Below are 17,625 nucleotides of genomic sequence, written 5' to 3'. Positions count from 1 at the left end.
CTCTCTATACTTTTATGCACCCTTTTCTGAATCGTTACATCAGCTAAGCGTTATTTTCGAATCTCCAATACTGTGCGGTCTCAATAATTGTTACCCCGGAATTAGATGGCTACAATTATCAATTATTATTTAATGAAATTATTTGTAAAGTACTTAACGAAACGGATGGGGTTATTTGTGACAGAAAGAAAGCGTAACAATTAAAAAAAATACATAATACTGTATAACCAATTGCACCCTTAGTCTGGCAAAATGGCTTGCTTTAATAATATTATGGTGAGAAACTGTGCAATTTCATGGCGATGTTGAAGTCGAACTTGTACGATGTACCAAAAATATTTCTTCCTTAATAGAGCGGGGAGCCTTGTCATCAGCTCTTTTCATGTGAAATACCAGTCAGGACGCAGCATCAGCAGATGACTTCCGATTTCCAATATTCCAAGTCTTCAGTTTTAAAATAATCACGAGTTTGGACTCATCGGTCACTAGCCAAAAGGAATGGCCCTGCTTTGGGCTGTTGAACAAGGAATGAGAATGCTTCGATTTTGAACTCCTCGGGTTTTGTTTTGCGACTGTGGCCACCGAAGTGTGTCAGAAAATTCCAGGGTTAGCAATCTAACCACAATGGTTAATTAGTAAATACAGGAGGTGCCCCGCACCGAAAACATAGATATAAATTAATTAGAAGGATCCACACACCTTGTTTATTGTTATCCTTTCTTTTTAATCCTTTATGATTTTATTTGTGTATCATTCTGTCATCTTTCATCCTTCCTCTGCCAATTCCATGTCTTACTGTCCCAATCTAACTTAACCCGACCGTCTGGAGCCAGTGAGACTATGGCACCCCCAATTAGGGTATATGTTGTGAGGCTGAAGGTAGGGAACGAGACGTGGAAGAGTTAGGTGGGGAATTACCTGGCTATTCACATCTGGTTACCAAACGCAGTTAAAGCCATCTCAAGCAATGTTTCAATACTATAGGGCGATACTGAGAGTATCTTCAACTCTGGAACGTGCCACAAATAAACCTTATATTATTTTTAATGACTTAATCGTGAAATAAAACATATCAATCAACTAAACTTTTACTTGCCCTTGGAGGAGTTTCTCTTAGAGTGTACGCCTCTTAATGTACATATTGTAGTTCATATTAAAGTTCGTTTATCCAGATTAGTGGCCTCAATCTCCCTCTAAGTTCTGAAGGGCTGAGCCAAATGGCACCAGGAGCTCGAGGGCGCTGTATTAGGTGTTAGGTATTACTCCAATTGCGCCTGCCCAGAGCCGGCCCCGACTCCAACGCAACACATCGGTGATATTACTCTACTTCTCTGCTTCTCCGGCCAAATACCAAACACTTTGCCAGTAACCATAAGTTTCTTCAGGTTAGAGACAGAGTTCTCAGATTGTCGACCACGGTGTCCAAATTATATTCAGGTTACGCTGTTAGAAGTCAGTAGATTGTGGAAAGTGACATCAAAAATTATTTATCATGTATATGATGATTCCACTCTCCCTTATTCAAAATTAAAATAAACAATATCAAAAATTATCAAAATGCTTTATTTCAGTTCATCAATCCAGGTAATGGCTTTTCATGTTTTTATCATAACGATTATCATGACGTTCTTATGCGTTCAACCAAAGGATGAGGTCGACCCACTCGGCGTAGGCAGAGTACCTGGTGAACACATCGGGAACTCCCTTGGCGCAGGGCAGGCCCCAGGACACGATGCCGACCAGCTCCTTCTCCAGGAACAGGGCACTTCCAGAATCACCCTGGGGAAAAGAACAAATTTCATTTTAGTATGAAACCATCGTGCATTACCATCGACCAACTAGGTTTTCTAAACTAGGTGACAGAATTCGGTAAGGAGTTGGGTTATCTCATAATTGTATCGGGACCGATTCTATTTATTAAATGACATAATTAACCTTAACATTGAACGAAAGATAATCAGTTTTGTTATATTATTTCGAGAAGAAAACTGGACGGAAACATTTTATGTGTGTGAACAAGGGCACACTTGAAAATTGGCTGTAAATTAACGCGCTTACCCTTAATATAAGCAAAACTAAATACACGAATGCCATAGAAATAATGTTCAATGTCACTGCCTGGTTATAAAAAAAAATCACAAAGCGAAGTAAAAAAATAGATGATAACCTTAGATGGGACCTACAGATCAAAGGTATCATAGAAATATACAAGCCTTATATATCTTTAAAAATCTAAGAAACGTCATTCTCGAATTGAATATGGAATTATAGGATGGGGATCTGCTGTATCAAATTATATACATAACCTGAATACAATTAAAAAAGGAATCATAAAACCCATCCTGAAAGTACCTATAAACGCATTCGATTGAAATTTTTAATAGTTTTGATGTACCAAATGTAGAACAAATATGTGATAAAAATATACTCTTGAAACTAATAAAAATACGGAATCTTCTACTATACCATCACAATAACATAAAAAATATTTTTAAGTTAGAAAACCACATTCGGACAAAGAAACTACATTTATTTTGTGACAAAACTCCCACAACATCCTTCCCCCCTGATAAAAAGCGGAAAGGAAAGTTTATTGATTACAAATTAAGAATAAAAATCTGGCTGAAAGAGGTCAATGCAAAAACTCTAAAAAAACATTTAAACAAATAAAATAGAAGTGAATAACTTTAGTCCGCCTCAGTACAGGTCACTCTAGTGAGGAGGACTAAGAAATATAGTTTACCATCCATAAATTGGCTGCCATATTTTATATGTAGAATGTTTAAATAAATAATATTAAAAGTTCATCCTTTAGTTAATTTACATTTCACATTTTCCCGCGGAAATAATAATTGAAGCACGGGAGGTGACCTTCGTTTGGGAGGGATCCTACGTTTGTGAGGTGGAGGGTACCGTACATAAGGAAGATATTATTTTACCAGTAAGTCGCGAAAAAACTAGGTTATGTTTATAGGCTAGTTTTATTTCATCTTTTAATGAATTTATACCACTTTCCAAAATTCTTCTAAATTGTCACTGTTCTGAATTGTCATTCTTGATATATCAGTTCCATTTTTGAAAATGACAACAAAAATATGTTTCAACCGCTCTGCAGCAATTATTGTCCTTATTCTGATGTATTCTTTACACAAACAAGCTTCACAATAATTCTAATACGCCGTTGTTTTTAACAAGACTGCCCTAGTTTATTCATATTTTCTTTTGTATTGCTATTTTATGTCATCATGTTTTTATACATTTTATTGTTATTTCTTACATATTATTTTACATGGCAGAGTATGGCTTCCACCGGTCTGTTCCTCTAAAATAGAAAATGTACTTTTTTGATTTTTTAAATACTTACGCTGCAGACGGACTGTCCCACGGCCTTCAGGGTGCAGATCTCTCCCTCGGAGATGAGGGGATAGGTGGGGTCACCAATAGCGGCCTCGTCACGCCTGGCAACGCAATCTTCGTGGGTCAGGGCGACGGTCTCCAGGTACTTCAGCTGACTGGTCACTGATCCAGGGTACTATCGAACAAAAATATTATCAGAAGGTATAAGAAATAGTGAACATCGTACAGTTTGAATTGCTAAGTTTTTGATGAACTTTACACCATTCCGGATCAAGTTATTGGCTCGGTATCGGTATCGTATCGATAAAAAACGGAGACCCTGGGCAGAAAAATCCCACGATGGCTGCGCTACAAACCGTAGTTAACTTTACTTTTTTGCGCAGGTCTCCGGATTTTTGTCGATTCAGAACCAATACCGATCCAGTGGAGAGACGGGCTAAGTATAGTAAATGGTAATGTATTTTTTGTTGTGAAAGAGTTTATAATAATCGATGCCGGGTAACTGGTGCGTGGGAGATAATTGCGCCCGAATGAGCGACAGTTTCCATCAAAGTAATTTTGACACTTCAATAAATCGGCTAAAAATGGACATCTTAATTTCGTTTTAAAGAGGAACGATGAAAGTTTGTGCCAGTACCGCTCCATTAATTGATATTTCAAAGCTCATGACTTAAAGAACTGAAAAATATTGCGTCGATCTTGAAATCCCAGACTGAAATAGCTGTTTATATTTCACCCTTCTAGAGTTTTTGCTGTCCTAGTTATAAAGCTTTTTTGTTTGGGTGAAATTACCGTACTAAGAATCCCATTTTCCGGTATGAAAAGTAGCCTATGTCACTTACCAGACCTCCATCTACCTCTATGCAAAAAATCACTTCGATCGGTCGTTCCATTGCGATGTGAAAGAAGTACAAACGAACAAACATACTCTCGCATTCATAATATTAGTTAGGATTATGATAAAAATACCCCCTTTATAAAGTGAAAAGTTTTTAATTTGGGAGGCGGGTTTGGGTACCGCCGCCCCACGAACCATTTATAAGATAACCAACACCTCTGCCATGGGTCACCTCAAGTGTTTCACTATGTTTGGTGATTTAGCACGGGTTCCCGGGTTCATCGAGGGAGATGTGTTCAGAATGTGCCTGCCCACCACCTGCGTGGCATGCCAGATCGGGAGAGGCTGGTTTTGACCTGTCCAACTGGTCTCTCGACCCAGAGTTTTGCGCCGCATCGGGAGGGATATATTTTTACGTCACTCCTGTACATTCTGATCCCTAGATTCCTATCTAACCCTCATACCTTTTTCCCTTCCAGAACTTCATCTCCTCCCTCTACTTTAAATACCGTCCACGTAACATATCCAAAGACCATATAGGCCCCGAGGGAAATTATTTTCCTCAGAGCCTCTTGTGTAAGGGTTTATTTAAAAAATAAATATATTCTGAACACTTGAGCACAAAAGTGTCACACAAAAGAAGTATTGATTTAAGTCTAAACTTTTTTGATTTGGTTAGGTTTCGATTTTTTTATTTTTTTATTGTTGATACATTATTTTACAATATTTCATATTTTAATTCAGTAATGTTGGCCTCACTGGGTTGTTTACCCGTGCTGAGGCCCCCATTTTATAATATAAGAATTTATACATTTAAAAAAAAAAAGAAAAACAATAAAGATTAATTTAAACTAAAAAAAAATAAAGATTAAAAATTAAAATATAATTATCACACTAAAAGAAAAATATTAAAAGAGAATGTAAATCGGCATTTATAATGATTTATGTGTTTGTGCGTGTTGCGTGTTTTATTTTTTTTTTGTGTTGCGTGTATATGTTTTATTATTTTATGTCATAGAATTTTGGTAATATTGTCTTTTTGTTCTTTAATCCATTTTTTTATTTTGTGTTTGAATTTATTTTTATTTTCCTCAATTTTTGTTTCAAGTGGAAGACTGTTGAATGCTTTAATGGCGTGGTATTTATGGTGTCTTTGTCCAAAGGTAGTGTTTACCGTCGGAGTTTTTAAAAGATTAGTTGGGTTACTTACTGAAGTATATCCCCATCCAACAGCGATGACATCCACATCACCGACGATGTAAGCGGGGTTGCGGTTGATGATATTGGTGGTACCGGTGAGGGAGAGGGGGGTGCTCAGCAGGAACAGGCCGATGTCGTTCTTGATCTCTTTGGTGTTCCAGGCTGGGTGGGTGAAGTTCTGGCTGACGGTGCTCCTGATGCCTCCGTCATTGTAGTTCTGAGTACCGGACAGCACCTGCAGATTGCTAAAAAAACACGAAAAATACTTTGTGATTTTTTAGTAAACTACAAAATCATGCGTACCTTGTTTAACGAGTCGTTCTAAATGATTCCTAGAATCTTATTTGTACAATTAATAAATCGGTGTATTGCCAACATTTTATATAAACGCACCGGATCCGCTCTGACGTCATAGGATATACGGAACCTCATCGACCAAGGATATCGAGAACTCTATGACGGCAAGTGATCCTAAACTACTCTGCGCTGATTATACAAAATTCGGAATTAAATATAAAAGAAAAATTCTGGCACTTAGGTTATATGGTGATTATTTGATTGTTGTAAACATATTACTTTAACTTCTTACATAATAAGTTTTATAAAACATAATTTTGGAGTGTTCAATATTTCGGCAGTATCAAGCAAATGCGCACGCATGTGCCTTAATACCTAATAAATCTTGACGAAATGAAAAAATATTTTCATGAACACGTGTTCCGGCATCATGATAATATATTCGTAATTTACTAAATCTACAACCTGTTAATTCGTATGTAAGGCCTGCAATCCCGTTTTGAACCGGAATCCCAATAATTTTGAGAGATTCTTAATAAATTAGCATTAGTCATTTTTCTACGTTCACCTGTAGATGCCAATATAAAAATATGTATTAAAAATTACCCTGCCAAGTGTATTTTCGCCAATAGCTACAGTAACTGCCGTTTACTATTTAAACTGTAAAAAAAGGTAGAAGTTTAAAATGGACAATGGTGAAAGAATGGAATTTAAAACCGTATAATATTTTTAATCTCTATTTAAAAATGACAACACGGGTTAAACAGGTTAGGGCCAAAGTAATCACCCGATGTTATTTTGCTGTAATTTTTTTTTATGATAAACTTTGGTACTGCTTGTGAAATTTGTTTACATGAATATAAACCGATTCATGTCTTGTCGATTTGTATTCTGCGTTTGTTTACTTCACAAATGTCAAAACCGGATTTACATTTGGCGCCATTTGCAAAAGTTATTCAATAGTTTTCAAATAGTGTGATTACTTTTGCCCCACCCTGTACTATATCTGTCTCGCTAGGTTTCTGTTGAGAGCAGGCGACAAATTGAAGTTATATAAAATCTTGTTATCTAATTATAATTTATTGTTATCGAAAATTATCTAATAATGTAAAATATTTTAAAATGAAATAGTAAGTTATCTGGTTTACCTAGATAAGGATCCAGATCCGATGATACCAGAGTTCCACACGGCGTCGATGCAGTGAGCAGCAGTCACCACGAACTTGTCGGTGATGAGAGAGCCCCCGCAGAAGTGGCTCTTGATGAGGACACCAGTCCTGAGAGACACGGCGAAGGGGGCCAGGCCAGCTGGGGCCACTCCACCTCCAACGATGCGCCCGCTGGTGTAGTCGCTTGCTAGACAAAAAAGGAAAAATTAAAAAGATTAAATTATACGGTATCCGGCTCGAAGGACCAAATTTAAAAAGGCAACATAATATTTTAGGTATTTACATTCTACAATTGCTACATTTACTTGCCGCGGCAAAATCAGTAACCAAGATTGATTTGGTATAACAGCAAACTATTGATACGTGAATTTGTACTTCCTAATTGTAATCCTTATTCCCCTAATTCACGATAGCCCAACGCATTGCCCAACTCACCAACGTATGAACACCGTAACCAACGTTGGTGCCAATGCTCTTGGCCAATTCACGAATAAAAACGATCGTGACGTTTAGCGGCAAATAAAAATGGTACATTTAAAATAGTTATAGAAAATTCATTCGTCTACATAAAAAAAGTAAAAAACAATGAATATACACTATTCTGCATTGGCCATTTGATTTTTTTTTTAAGCGCACAAGAGTCCCAACTGCTCGCGACCGTCTGAAACTAGTGAGTATATAGCATACTAAATATGTGTATATTGTGAGGCTAAAGATATTTAGAAGGGGAAGGAAATGCGGAGGAGGAAGGTGGGGGAGTGCCTGACTATTTAGATCAGGTCACAAAACACGTCTAAAGCCATTTAAAACAAAGTTTTAATTCAGAATGGTGGTCTTATACCAGGGCGATATTGAGAGTATCTTCTACACTGGAATTTGCCGCAAATTTATTATATATTATATTTAAATGAATAACTTGTGAAATAACACAAATTCATCAAATGAAACCTGCTTGCGCACGTCGAGATTTGAACCCGCGACCTTCGGATTGCTAGTCGAGAGCCTTACCCTCGACCACGGAGGCCATTAGATTAGTAAATAGGTTGTTTCACAGAATTTGAAAAATTCATCAAATTTAAAAGTTAAATTCTAGTTCTGCGAAAGTTCTATTCATTTTTAGTCGGGAATGAGACGAATGGGGTCGTTGGGAAATATTTTTCTCTTCATATCTGGTCACTATACATAGCTGAAGCTATTTCAATGAATACTCATACTTGTACATTCACTCATACATAGTGGCGTACATTCACCGGTTTCCCGTTTGTACTACCAGTTTCCCGTCACCGTATATAATATGTTTTTTGAATAAATGGCATACAGAGCTCCGGTCCAAAAAGAAAGGGGCCTTTTTGGCCCGGAGCTCTGTATGCCATTTATTCAAAAAACATATTATATACGGTGACGGGAAACTGGTAGTACAAACGGGAAACCGGTGAATGTACGCCACGTAGGTGGTACAATTTTGATGACAGACAATTTTGAAACATAAGAAAGAAATAGTAAAAATTAAATTTAAAAAAATCAAGAAAAAGAACAAGAAAATAAATTAAAAAATACAGCGATTTGACTGGCTTACAAAAATACAACTTCTATTCAGGAATAGTGTTGGAATAAATCTTTTACATGATCCACGAAATTCACAAAGTTAATATTAAATATTTCGATATCACCTAAGTATTGATTTCCAATAGTGTGAAACCGTTGTATTGGGGAGTTATGTGTGTTGCAGTGGAATAGTGTATTTTGTCGTGTTGTTATTGTAGATGTAGGTATTTGTATGTTTATGACTTGCAGAAGTTTGCAACAGTCGAATTTACAGTTTAGAATTTTTAATAAAAAAGTTAAGTCATTTATTTTACGCCTGTCTTCCAATGTGTGTATTCAATAAGAAATGATATTGTAAGTCTTTTAGTGGGATATAAAATTTAAAATTTATAAAAAGTAGATTTTTTTGTATTCGATCAATGTTACAAGTGAATTTTGTAAGAGGGAGACCAAACTACTGAATTGTATTCAATTATGCTTCCAACTAGAGATATGTATAACCGTTTAATGGCTTGTATGGAGTTAAAGTTTTTAGTTGCTCTTAATACGAAGCCTAGTGTTTTCATGCATTTATTTACAATTTGGTGGATATGATTAACGAAACTTAGTTTTTCATCCAAAATAATTCGGAGATCTCTCATTTCCGTGAATCTTTCTAAAGCTGTATTGTTAATGGAATATTCAAATAAAACAGGATTTTTATTTCTGTAGAAATTCAAGGTAAATAGATTTGTAAGCACCAATCTTTAATAATATTTGACTGTAGTATTTGGCAATGATTTACATCAGTTATTTTTTTGTATAGCTTGATGTCATTAGCAAAGATCATTTTTATGTGATTTATCAGTTTCCCGCTTGTAGTACGAGTTTCCGGACACCGTCTACAGCTTTCACTTCTCACGTATAACTTAAAGCGATGCCATACGTAGTAATGCAAAATCATGTGTTTTTGGTTTGAAAATTTGGTCGCCTAGAAAAGTTTCAGATTCTTTAATTAAATACTGTGAGTAGAATACATCTTGGCCTTTGAAATAATCGATTATTTTTTAAATAAGTCTTTTTATAAGCCCAGAAAAAAATAATGTAAAGGCCTATTAAAACATCTTTAATGTTCAAAATCTCCTACTTACGAATCCATTTTCGGTTATGATTTTATTGTTTAATGTGGAAAATTAAGTTATTTATAAAATGATCGAAAAAAATTACACATTTATGCCTGAACATCCACAAAATAAAATAAAAGGCACTTTTTGACCATGTTTTTTCTTGCATAAATCAAAACAGGCGGATGGTGTTAAACGGGAATTTAAACCTTATCGCCATCTACGTAAGGGTTGTTATTGATAGCGGCTCAATTTAAAATATTACACGACGTAGTGCATAGCCTTAATATTAACGATTCTGATATCCAGTTTAAACAAAGTACAAAAACACATCAACTTACCAGCAGCGCAAGCGACGAGCGCCAAAATAACGAATAGAGAGAAAGAAGCCATGTTTCTAGTAGTATCAAATATAGCAAATGAACTGAAGACCACAAGATTGCTTCCCATTTATATGCTGATCTAAAATTGAAATAAAGATATCATTGAGATAAAGGCTTTATCAATATATTAGATTTAAAGAATCCCAGTCTGAAGAGATAATAAAATTAAATCGTTGTATTTCATAATCTCTGTAGGAACCAATGGACCTTGTCAAAATAATTGATTGACTGGAATCGGATTAGATTATTTAATTAATAAAACCCAAAATAACTAATGAGCTGAGTAACACTATTGCGTAATGTTTTATTTATTTAACGATACCAAAAATATGTCTTATAACCATTTCAAGAAACGTATGTGGTAAGTATATGATAGAAGAACTGGGATCAAAATAATATATGGTTAGGAACAGAAACCAAGGAGAAGAGGATTGAACCAGTGATGGCTGAATTGTAACCCGACGCATTTGTCTACCCGGCTACTATTTTTACAATGATCGTTAGTTTAACTCTAATCCAGGGATACACATTATACGACCCGCAGACCGCACGCATCAAAATATAATATTACATTGTAGACTAATTTGTTAAAAAATCTAAAAGATGGAAACCACTCTAGTGAATATTTCAAAGAATTTATGGCCAGCCCTGAGCCAAACATTGCGCCCCTTGACAAAACCAGTAGTGCCTAGGTAGATGATCACTACAATCAATAATATTCGAATGATTGGTAGTTTATGGAGAACCGTTTTTTATGAAAAATAATTTCAATGGCGATGTTTTAGGAATATTAGGTTATGTAGGGTAATTACTGTTAGGTATTATCACCGCCTTGGCTGCAGTTTAGGTTAGGTTGTGTAGGGTAATTACCAAAGATATTAGAAGAACGAGATGTACTATGAACAGTTCATACTGTGTGGAATTGTTTTGCCCAGTGTCGCCGGTTTTTTTCATCAATACTACTGCACACCTTCGCTTACGCTAAGGTATCCGCACTAATACATAGAACAGATTTCTGTGCGTACACGTCCCGATAGTATTCAAAGTACCCTAATTAGGTAGTACTCCGCCTACGGTCCGGCGGCCAACATAGCATATCTCGTTCTTCTAATATCTTTGGTAATTACTGTTAGGTGTTAGGTATTTTCAGGGCCTTGGCTACAGGTTAAGATAGGTTATGTTGGGTAATTACTGTCAGGTATTATCACCGCCTTGGCTGTAGGTTAGGTTAGGTTGTGTAGGGTAATTACTGTTAGGTGTTAGGTATTATCAGCGCCTTGGCTGCAGGTTAGGTTAGGTTATGTAGAGTAATTAATGTTAGATATTATCAGCGCATTATTATGCAGGTTAGGTTAGGTTATGTAGGGTAATTACTATTAGGTGTTAGGTATTATCAGCGCCTCGGCGCCTTGGAAATTCGGCGCCCGCAGTGGACTGCTCCTATTGCGCCCGCATAGGGATGGACTTGTACCTTAGATGGTTTGCAGGACTGTTTTTAAATGAATGCCATTATGGTTTATTGATAATGCATATTTTTAGACGCTGAGAGATTTGCTACATACTGCCATGTTTTGATACATAGGTAGGTACTTTGTAGGTGACATATCGATTACGTTTTTAAATCATTGTTTCCACATTACGTCTATGGGTGCTACTTCCCATTGTGAGATCCTCACAATATTTCAATTTCAGTGCCGGCAACCCGGGCGTTTATTTATTATTAGTTATGTACATACATGATTTTTCTCCTTACCCTCCTCACTAGACAAAGTCTGTTCTGAGGCTGGTAACTAACAATTTCTAATTACATAAAAACAAATAAGTGGTAAAAAAAAATATATATATATATATATATATATATATATTGTCCTCTTCCCGTATTATGTTGATCCAGTAAGAAGTTGTTAGACTAAGTTGATCCACCTTTAACACCACATAACTTGGCTATTATGGAATACATCTGAATGAATTGACAACAGTGGTACAATTATTATCAATGTTGCCAGTTTGCCAGAAAAACCATTTGATATACTGTTAATAAAATTTTCAAAATTTGTATGGAAATCGGATGCATAATTTATGTTGATCTACCCAAATTGGCATACCGTCGCCGTAGATGCCAAGAGAGTCAAGCCACAAAACCAGAAAGCTGAGAAAACGGCCCTCAAAGATTTTTGGCTACAAAAAAATCACATTTTTTTGTCATAACTTTTTTGTTTTTAAAGATAGAAGAGTGTAATTTTAGACATAGATATTTTGTGATGTTATCTTTTTATTAGTTAGATTGAATAAATGTAAAAAACAGTATTATAAAAGTTATTTGGGTTATATCTCTTGACCACTGAATATTGAAATAAACAGATGGTACATTTGTGTGGTAGTCAAAAGAGTTAAGCCTCTTACGCCTGTTGACTACTGAGAATTTGCGGACAAATTACTAACTTTTTTTGGACTATACTCTAAACTCTAAAGGAAAGTCTATTAACTATCTAACCACCGCGCTGTTTCTCTAAGGGTTGAGCAGAGAGGATGGACCGCCAAACAGAGCTTGGCACTGCTTGCTTCATTCACATTCATACATAACCCTTCAGTTATTCTGACTCATGGCACGGCCCGACAATAGTATCTGGTTCACTTAATCGCGCCAAGTTTTTCTCAGGAGTCCTCCTACATGTCATTGTTCATCCACTCTACATGCTTCGTTATTCCGATCACACGCTCAAACCATCCTTTTCTTAATTTTTCTCATCACGCTTACATTATTTGCAAATTACCACATTTTTCACACAATAAAAACATGGTTTTACCACACATACACCTCAGAGATCTTATTTGTCCAAAATTCATTCAGACAAGATTTGAGATTTTCACGACCAAAAGTATTAGCGATTGATTTTTGGGGTATTATGCCGTGTTGTGCTACGACCTTCTTCAATGTGTCGAACAGCGTTAGTGTCCATTATTAGAAGAAGGTAGCGCAATACGGCATAAAACCCAAAATAAATCAGGCTAATCTATCATTCTACGCTCATAGTATACTTCCTCTGCCAGTTCTATGCCTCATTGCCATACACATTAAGATTGGTATCAGCATTCCATTTTTTGCATTTTAAGTCTGTGAATGTACTACTGTATCATCCCTTAAAATTTGGTCCATAGTCAAGCAATCTATCGTATGGTTACTATGTTTATACCTGTTGAAATAAAGTTGGCTGAGGTACATAAAAAAAATTAATACAAAGTTAGATTCTGAAGAAAATATTTATTACAAAAATGTTATAATAATTTTTAAATTCCATCTTCTCCGTCACTCTCCGAGCCATCATTCTCCCGAGATGGACCGTCCTCAGGCTGCAAATTTTTATAAAAATCATGATAGGTGGACGGAATGCTGCCTTTATCACACAATTTGAGTAGGTCCTTTAATTTGTCTTGGCCTATTTTTGGCTTTGAAAAATACAGTCTTTCTACTTCTACGCTTGCACAGGATAACGTTCGAAGCCGTCTTCGCTGAATGTTAAGGGTATCAAAGTCATTTCGGCTCAATTGATACTTATAAAAAACAGTAGTGGGTTCACCTTTTCGGTATTGAAACCACTTTACTTTGAGCCACTTTAATTTGTCTCCATTTTCTGATATATTTTTGTTTGTCATAACTTTATTGCTGTATTTTTTATAGTTAAGGAAGTCAGCATAATCCATTTCCACAACCTTGTGGTATGGTTTAGAAGTTTTTGCAGTACGGGCAACAACGTACCATCCATCTGGTGTGAACACGTCTATTTTTCTTCCTCGGGCCTCTATTGTGGAGTGCACAGAATCGCACTCCATCTCTGAGTGCCCTGATTCCATAAATTTTTGATTGATGACGTCAATCGGCAGCTGTTCCACTGCACGTAGGAACATAGCGGATACTACTGAGTTCCGATTTTGACCAGAAGCCGTGTCCGAGTACAGCGTCACTACTTTTTTGGGGCCTAATGACACCAAGAGGTTCCACAGACACGTAGCGATCTCCGAAGCACCCTTTGTGCCCACACCTTCGTGCCACATGTAATTCGTTGCTTGTCTGGAAGCCAGCTCATACACCGTGAAGTTATACGTTTTTAATTTTTTTGTATAATATAACTGTCCCACTTGTAAGCTCGGAGTCAATAATATTTTTTCCAGATCCATAGTGAAGCAACTGATGCTAGGATCATTCATAGCTTGGGCTTTGTCAATTTGTTTGTGTTCCCTTGCTTCTGTTTTTCTTGTTAAATGAAGATTAAATTGATCTTCGTCTCTTGACTTCTCTTCGTCAGACTTATTTTTGTACTGCGTACAAAAATCACACTGATCCTTTTTTGGTGTGTGAAATCCATAATTGAATTCTGTCACAAATATTTGTTTGTAGAAGCCGAGCTTTTCTGGTACCACGTTACGTTCTTTACAATACTCAACATAGTCTAAGTAAATTCTTGTCTCGCTCAAACCAGATGGCAAGTATTTTCTTTTACTGCTGCTCCGACAGTAATGCGAGGCAACTACGGGCAATGACTTGATGTGGTCCCTGATTATATTCCTAACTTCCTCGGATTTTTTGTTTGGCGGTTCCTTGCGACCTCTCTGATCTATTTCAGTGACACCTGAAGGAGTCAACTTTTTCATTGCACTTTCAACTTTTGTTCCCGAGATGACAAAGGTGGCCAAAAAAAATTTTTTGCACACTTGGACTCTCTCTCCATTTAACATTACCGTATATTCGAATGTATGTTGTCGTTTGATGGTGTCTCCACTACGGTATCGTCGTTTTACTGGAATACAATTTACATTGCCACCAATGAAGGCCCATCTCGCTCTGTCGGAATCCAGACTCAGATAGTCAGCCAACATTTGCTCCTGTTGAGATTTTCCTATTTTGGATGCGCAATTATAATGGCATTTACAGCTAACATCTCTAATTGTCCTTGCTTGAACTGTCTTTCCGGATCTGCTTTGGTATTCTTTACCTGCCATTCTCAATATCTTTTGGGAATTCCGTTTCCATTGGTTTGGGGTTCTCTTGCGTTTCCTACTTAAATCATCTGTCTGTTGGTTGCTTTCCAATATTTCAGAAATGGATGTTCCTGAGGCATTAACGTGGTGTTGATTTGAATGTTCTTGCCTGTTATTGTCTTCATTTTCGGAAAGGTTCACGTTCAAGTCTGTAAAACCGAACAAAGTGGTTTATTTCTTTGAAACACTGAAATAATTATTGAATTTTACAAGCAAATGATTCGCTGATAATCACAGGTTTTACAAGCCAACATAACAACTAGTATGCAGTAGTATTGTTAACAAATAAAAATACTGACCTCCCACATGCGTGCTTGGAGCGAAGCTTCGGAGCTCTGCGTATAATGCTGGGACAGCAATCTCATCCGGAACTTGCATGCCACCGTTCTGGCTGTGTTCTGCACATCCAGCTTGCACACCATTTAGAGGAGAGCCTGTAAAACAAAACAAAGTAGTTTACTTCTTTGAAACACCGAGATAAACATTGAATTTTACAAGCAAATGCTTCTCTGATAGTCACAGGTTTTACACAGCCAACATAATAACTAGTATGCATTAGTATTAATAACAAATAAAAATACTGACCTCCCGCATGCGTGCTTGAAGCGAAGCTTCGGAGCTCTGCGTATAATGCTGGGACAGCAATCTCATCCGGAACTTGCATGCCACCGTTCTGGCTGTGTTCTGCACATCCAGCTTGCACACCATTTAGAGGAGAGCCTGTAAAACAAAACAAAGTAGTTTACTTCTTTGAAACACCGAGATAAACATTGAATTTTACAAGCAAATGCTTCTCTGATAGTCACAGGTTTTACACAGCCAACATAATAACTAGTATGCATTAGTATTAATAACAAATAAAAATACTGACCTCCCGCATGCGTGCTTGAAGCGAAGCTTCGGAGCTCTGCGTATAATGCTGGGACAGCAATCTCATCCGGAACTTGCATGCCACCGTTCTGGCTGTGTTCTGCACATCCAGCTTGCACACCATTTAGAGGAGAGCCTGTAAAACAAAACAAAGTAGTTTACTTCTTTGAAACACCGAGATAAACATTGAATTTTACAAGCAAATGCTTCTCTGATAGTCACAGGTTTTACACAGCCAACATAATAACTAGTATGCATTAGTATTAATAACAAATAAAAATACTGACCTCCCGCATGCGTGCTTGAAGCGAAGCTTCGGAGCTCTGCGTATAATGCTGGGACAGCAATTTCATCCGGAACTTGCATGCCACCGTTCTGGCTGTGTTCTGCACATCCAGCTTGCACACCATTTAGAGGAGAGCCTGTAAAACAAAACAAAGTAGTTTACTTCTTTGAAACACCGAGATAAACATTGAATTTTACAAGCAAATGCTTCTCTGATAGTCACAGGTTTTACACAGCCAACATAATAACTAGTATGCATATTGTATTGATAACAAATAAAAATACTAACCTCCCACATACATGCTTCGAGAGACGTCCAGATTTTGCATGTTCAGGTCGTGTTCTGCACGTCCAGCTTGTACAGCATTCCCCTCAGAATCTACAAAACAAGTAAAACTGTCAGATTGTCGCATTGTTTTCAAACAATCGGAATCAACATTTTTAACTAGATTCTTACCTTTGAGGTTATGTTGATCCTGTGGATTTAAAACTGCTGCATCCATTTGTTTAGCACGTGAAGAACTCATTAGGTTCTGTGGATTAGCAGCTTTAGTTGATGCAATCATTTGTTTGCCACGTGAAGATTCCAATATGTTATGTCGAACCGGTGGATTTAAAGCAGCTCTGGCTGCTGCAACCATTTGTTTTCCGCGTGAATGATTCATTTCTTATCACTGTTTCACTAAATAAAGTTGAAAGTACAAACGTTTGTAGGCACAAAACGAAATAAAGCACAGAATCGCTGAACGAACCGAACTGATGTTGTATTAAAATAACACTGACCGACGCACTGAACACTGAACTGACAGTTCGCGATTCGCGATACTGTCGTGGGCGCAGACGTATGTGCAAGCGTGAACAAACCGACACGATAGGCATTTTGCTGAGTTAGAGGAAGACAACACTATAAATCATTGTCGAATGTGAGTAGAGGTGCGCACGCTTTCGAGAGAAGTTTGTGTTGCCAATGGCGTCAAGCCACGCATAAAATTAAATTATTGGGAAGTCAAAAGATCTATGTGGCTTGTCGTCATAGACTGCTTTAACTTGTGTAAAATTATTCGAAAGTCAAAAGTCTATGCGGCTTGTAGTTTTTGACTGCTTTGATTGTTTTCATCGATGTGTGTTAGATCTATTGGCAAATTTCAAAATACTCAATAACGGAGTGTTTTATGGCTTAAATCTTTTGACCACGGCAACTTTGAAGGTTTTCAAACACTTCTGCATACTTAACTCATTTTCGCCAAATTTGTGGCTTGACTCTCTTGACATCTACGGCGACGATACTTATGTTGATCTCATATATATTGATCTATTCCCGTAGTATGTTGATCCAGGTAAGAAGTTATTAGACAAAGTTGATCTGTGTCCCTATATATGGTTTTACTAAATGAACCAATCAAGGGGCAATCGGTGGACTGTTCATCACAAGGTTTTATGTGATTCCGTAATCTTTTGTGATATTGAACTCAAAGTATTAGTCTCTAGAGTCGAATATCGCATGAAATGACTGTGAAATGGTACCGTTTCAAATCAAAATG

The 17,625-nt window shown here is 36.9% G+C and overlaps 2 protein-coding genes across 5 annotated transcripts; both read right to left on the bottom strand.

The window, feature by feature from the left end:
- Window positions 1–1,565: 1,565 nt before the first annotated feature.
- Window positions 1,566–9,917, bottom strand: LOC149423209 (chymotrypsin-2-like). The gene is made up of 5 exons (XM_089632916.1): window positions 9,851–9,917; window positions 6,841–7,048; window positions 5,406–5,640; window positions 3,365–3,532; window positions 1,566–1,779 (listed from the first exon to the last, which is right to left on the bottom strand). The coding sequence occupies exons 1-5, from the start codon at window positions 9,900–9,902 to the stop codon at window positions 1,630–1,632; spliced, it is 813 nt and encodes a 270-aa protein (XP_089489042.1). The 5' UTR covers window positions 9,903–9,917; the 3' UTR covers window positions 1,566–1,629.
- A 3,217-nt stretch (window positions 9,918–13,134) lies between these two features.
- LOC149423208 (uncharacterized) lies at window positions 13,135–17,364 on the bottom strand. Of its 4 annotated transcripts, none has more exons than XM_089632566.1 (4): window positions 16,087–17,364; window positions 15,515–15,935; window positions 15,229–15,363; window positions 13,135–15,078 (listed from the first exon to the last, which is right to left on the bottom strand). In XM_089632566.1, the coding sequence occupies exons 2-4, from the start codon at window positions 15,591–15,593 to the stop codon at window positions 13,181–13,183; spliced, it is 2,112 nt and encodes a 703-aa protein (XP_089488692.1). In that variant the 5' UTR covers window positions 15,594–15,935; window positions 16,087–17,364; the 3' UTR covers window positions 13,135–13,180. The 4 variants fall into 4 exon arrangements, with proteins under 4 accessions (XP_089488692.1, XP_089488693.1, XP_089488694.1 ...); XM_089632567.1 differs by having other exon boundaries at window positions 15,515–16,221; window positions 16,374–17,364; XM_089632568.1 differs by having other exon boundaries at window positions 15,515–16,463; window positions 16,542–17,364.
- Window positions 17,365–17,625: the final 261 nt, after the last annotated feature.

Source organism: Hesperophylax consimilis, chromosome 6 (genome assembly GCF_061612785.1).
Source record: "Hesperophylax consimilis isolate HC1 chromosome 6, BYU_Hcon_1.0, whole genome shotgun sequence".
Taxonomy (NCBI): domain Eukaryota; kingdom Metazoa; phylum Arthropoda; class Insecta; order Trichoptera; family Limnephilidae; genus Hesperophylax; species Hesperophylax consimilis.
This window is presented reverse-complemented; position numbering and strand designations above follow the sequence as displayed.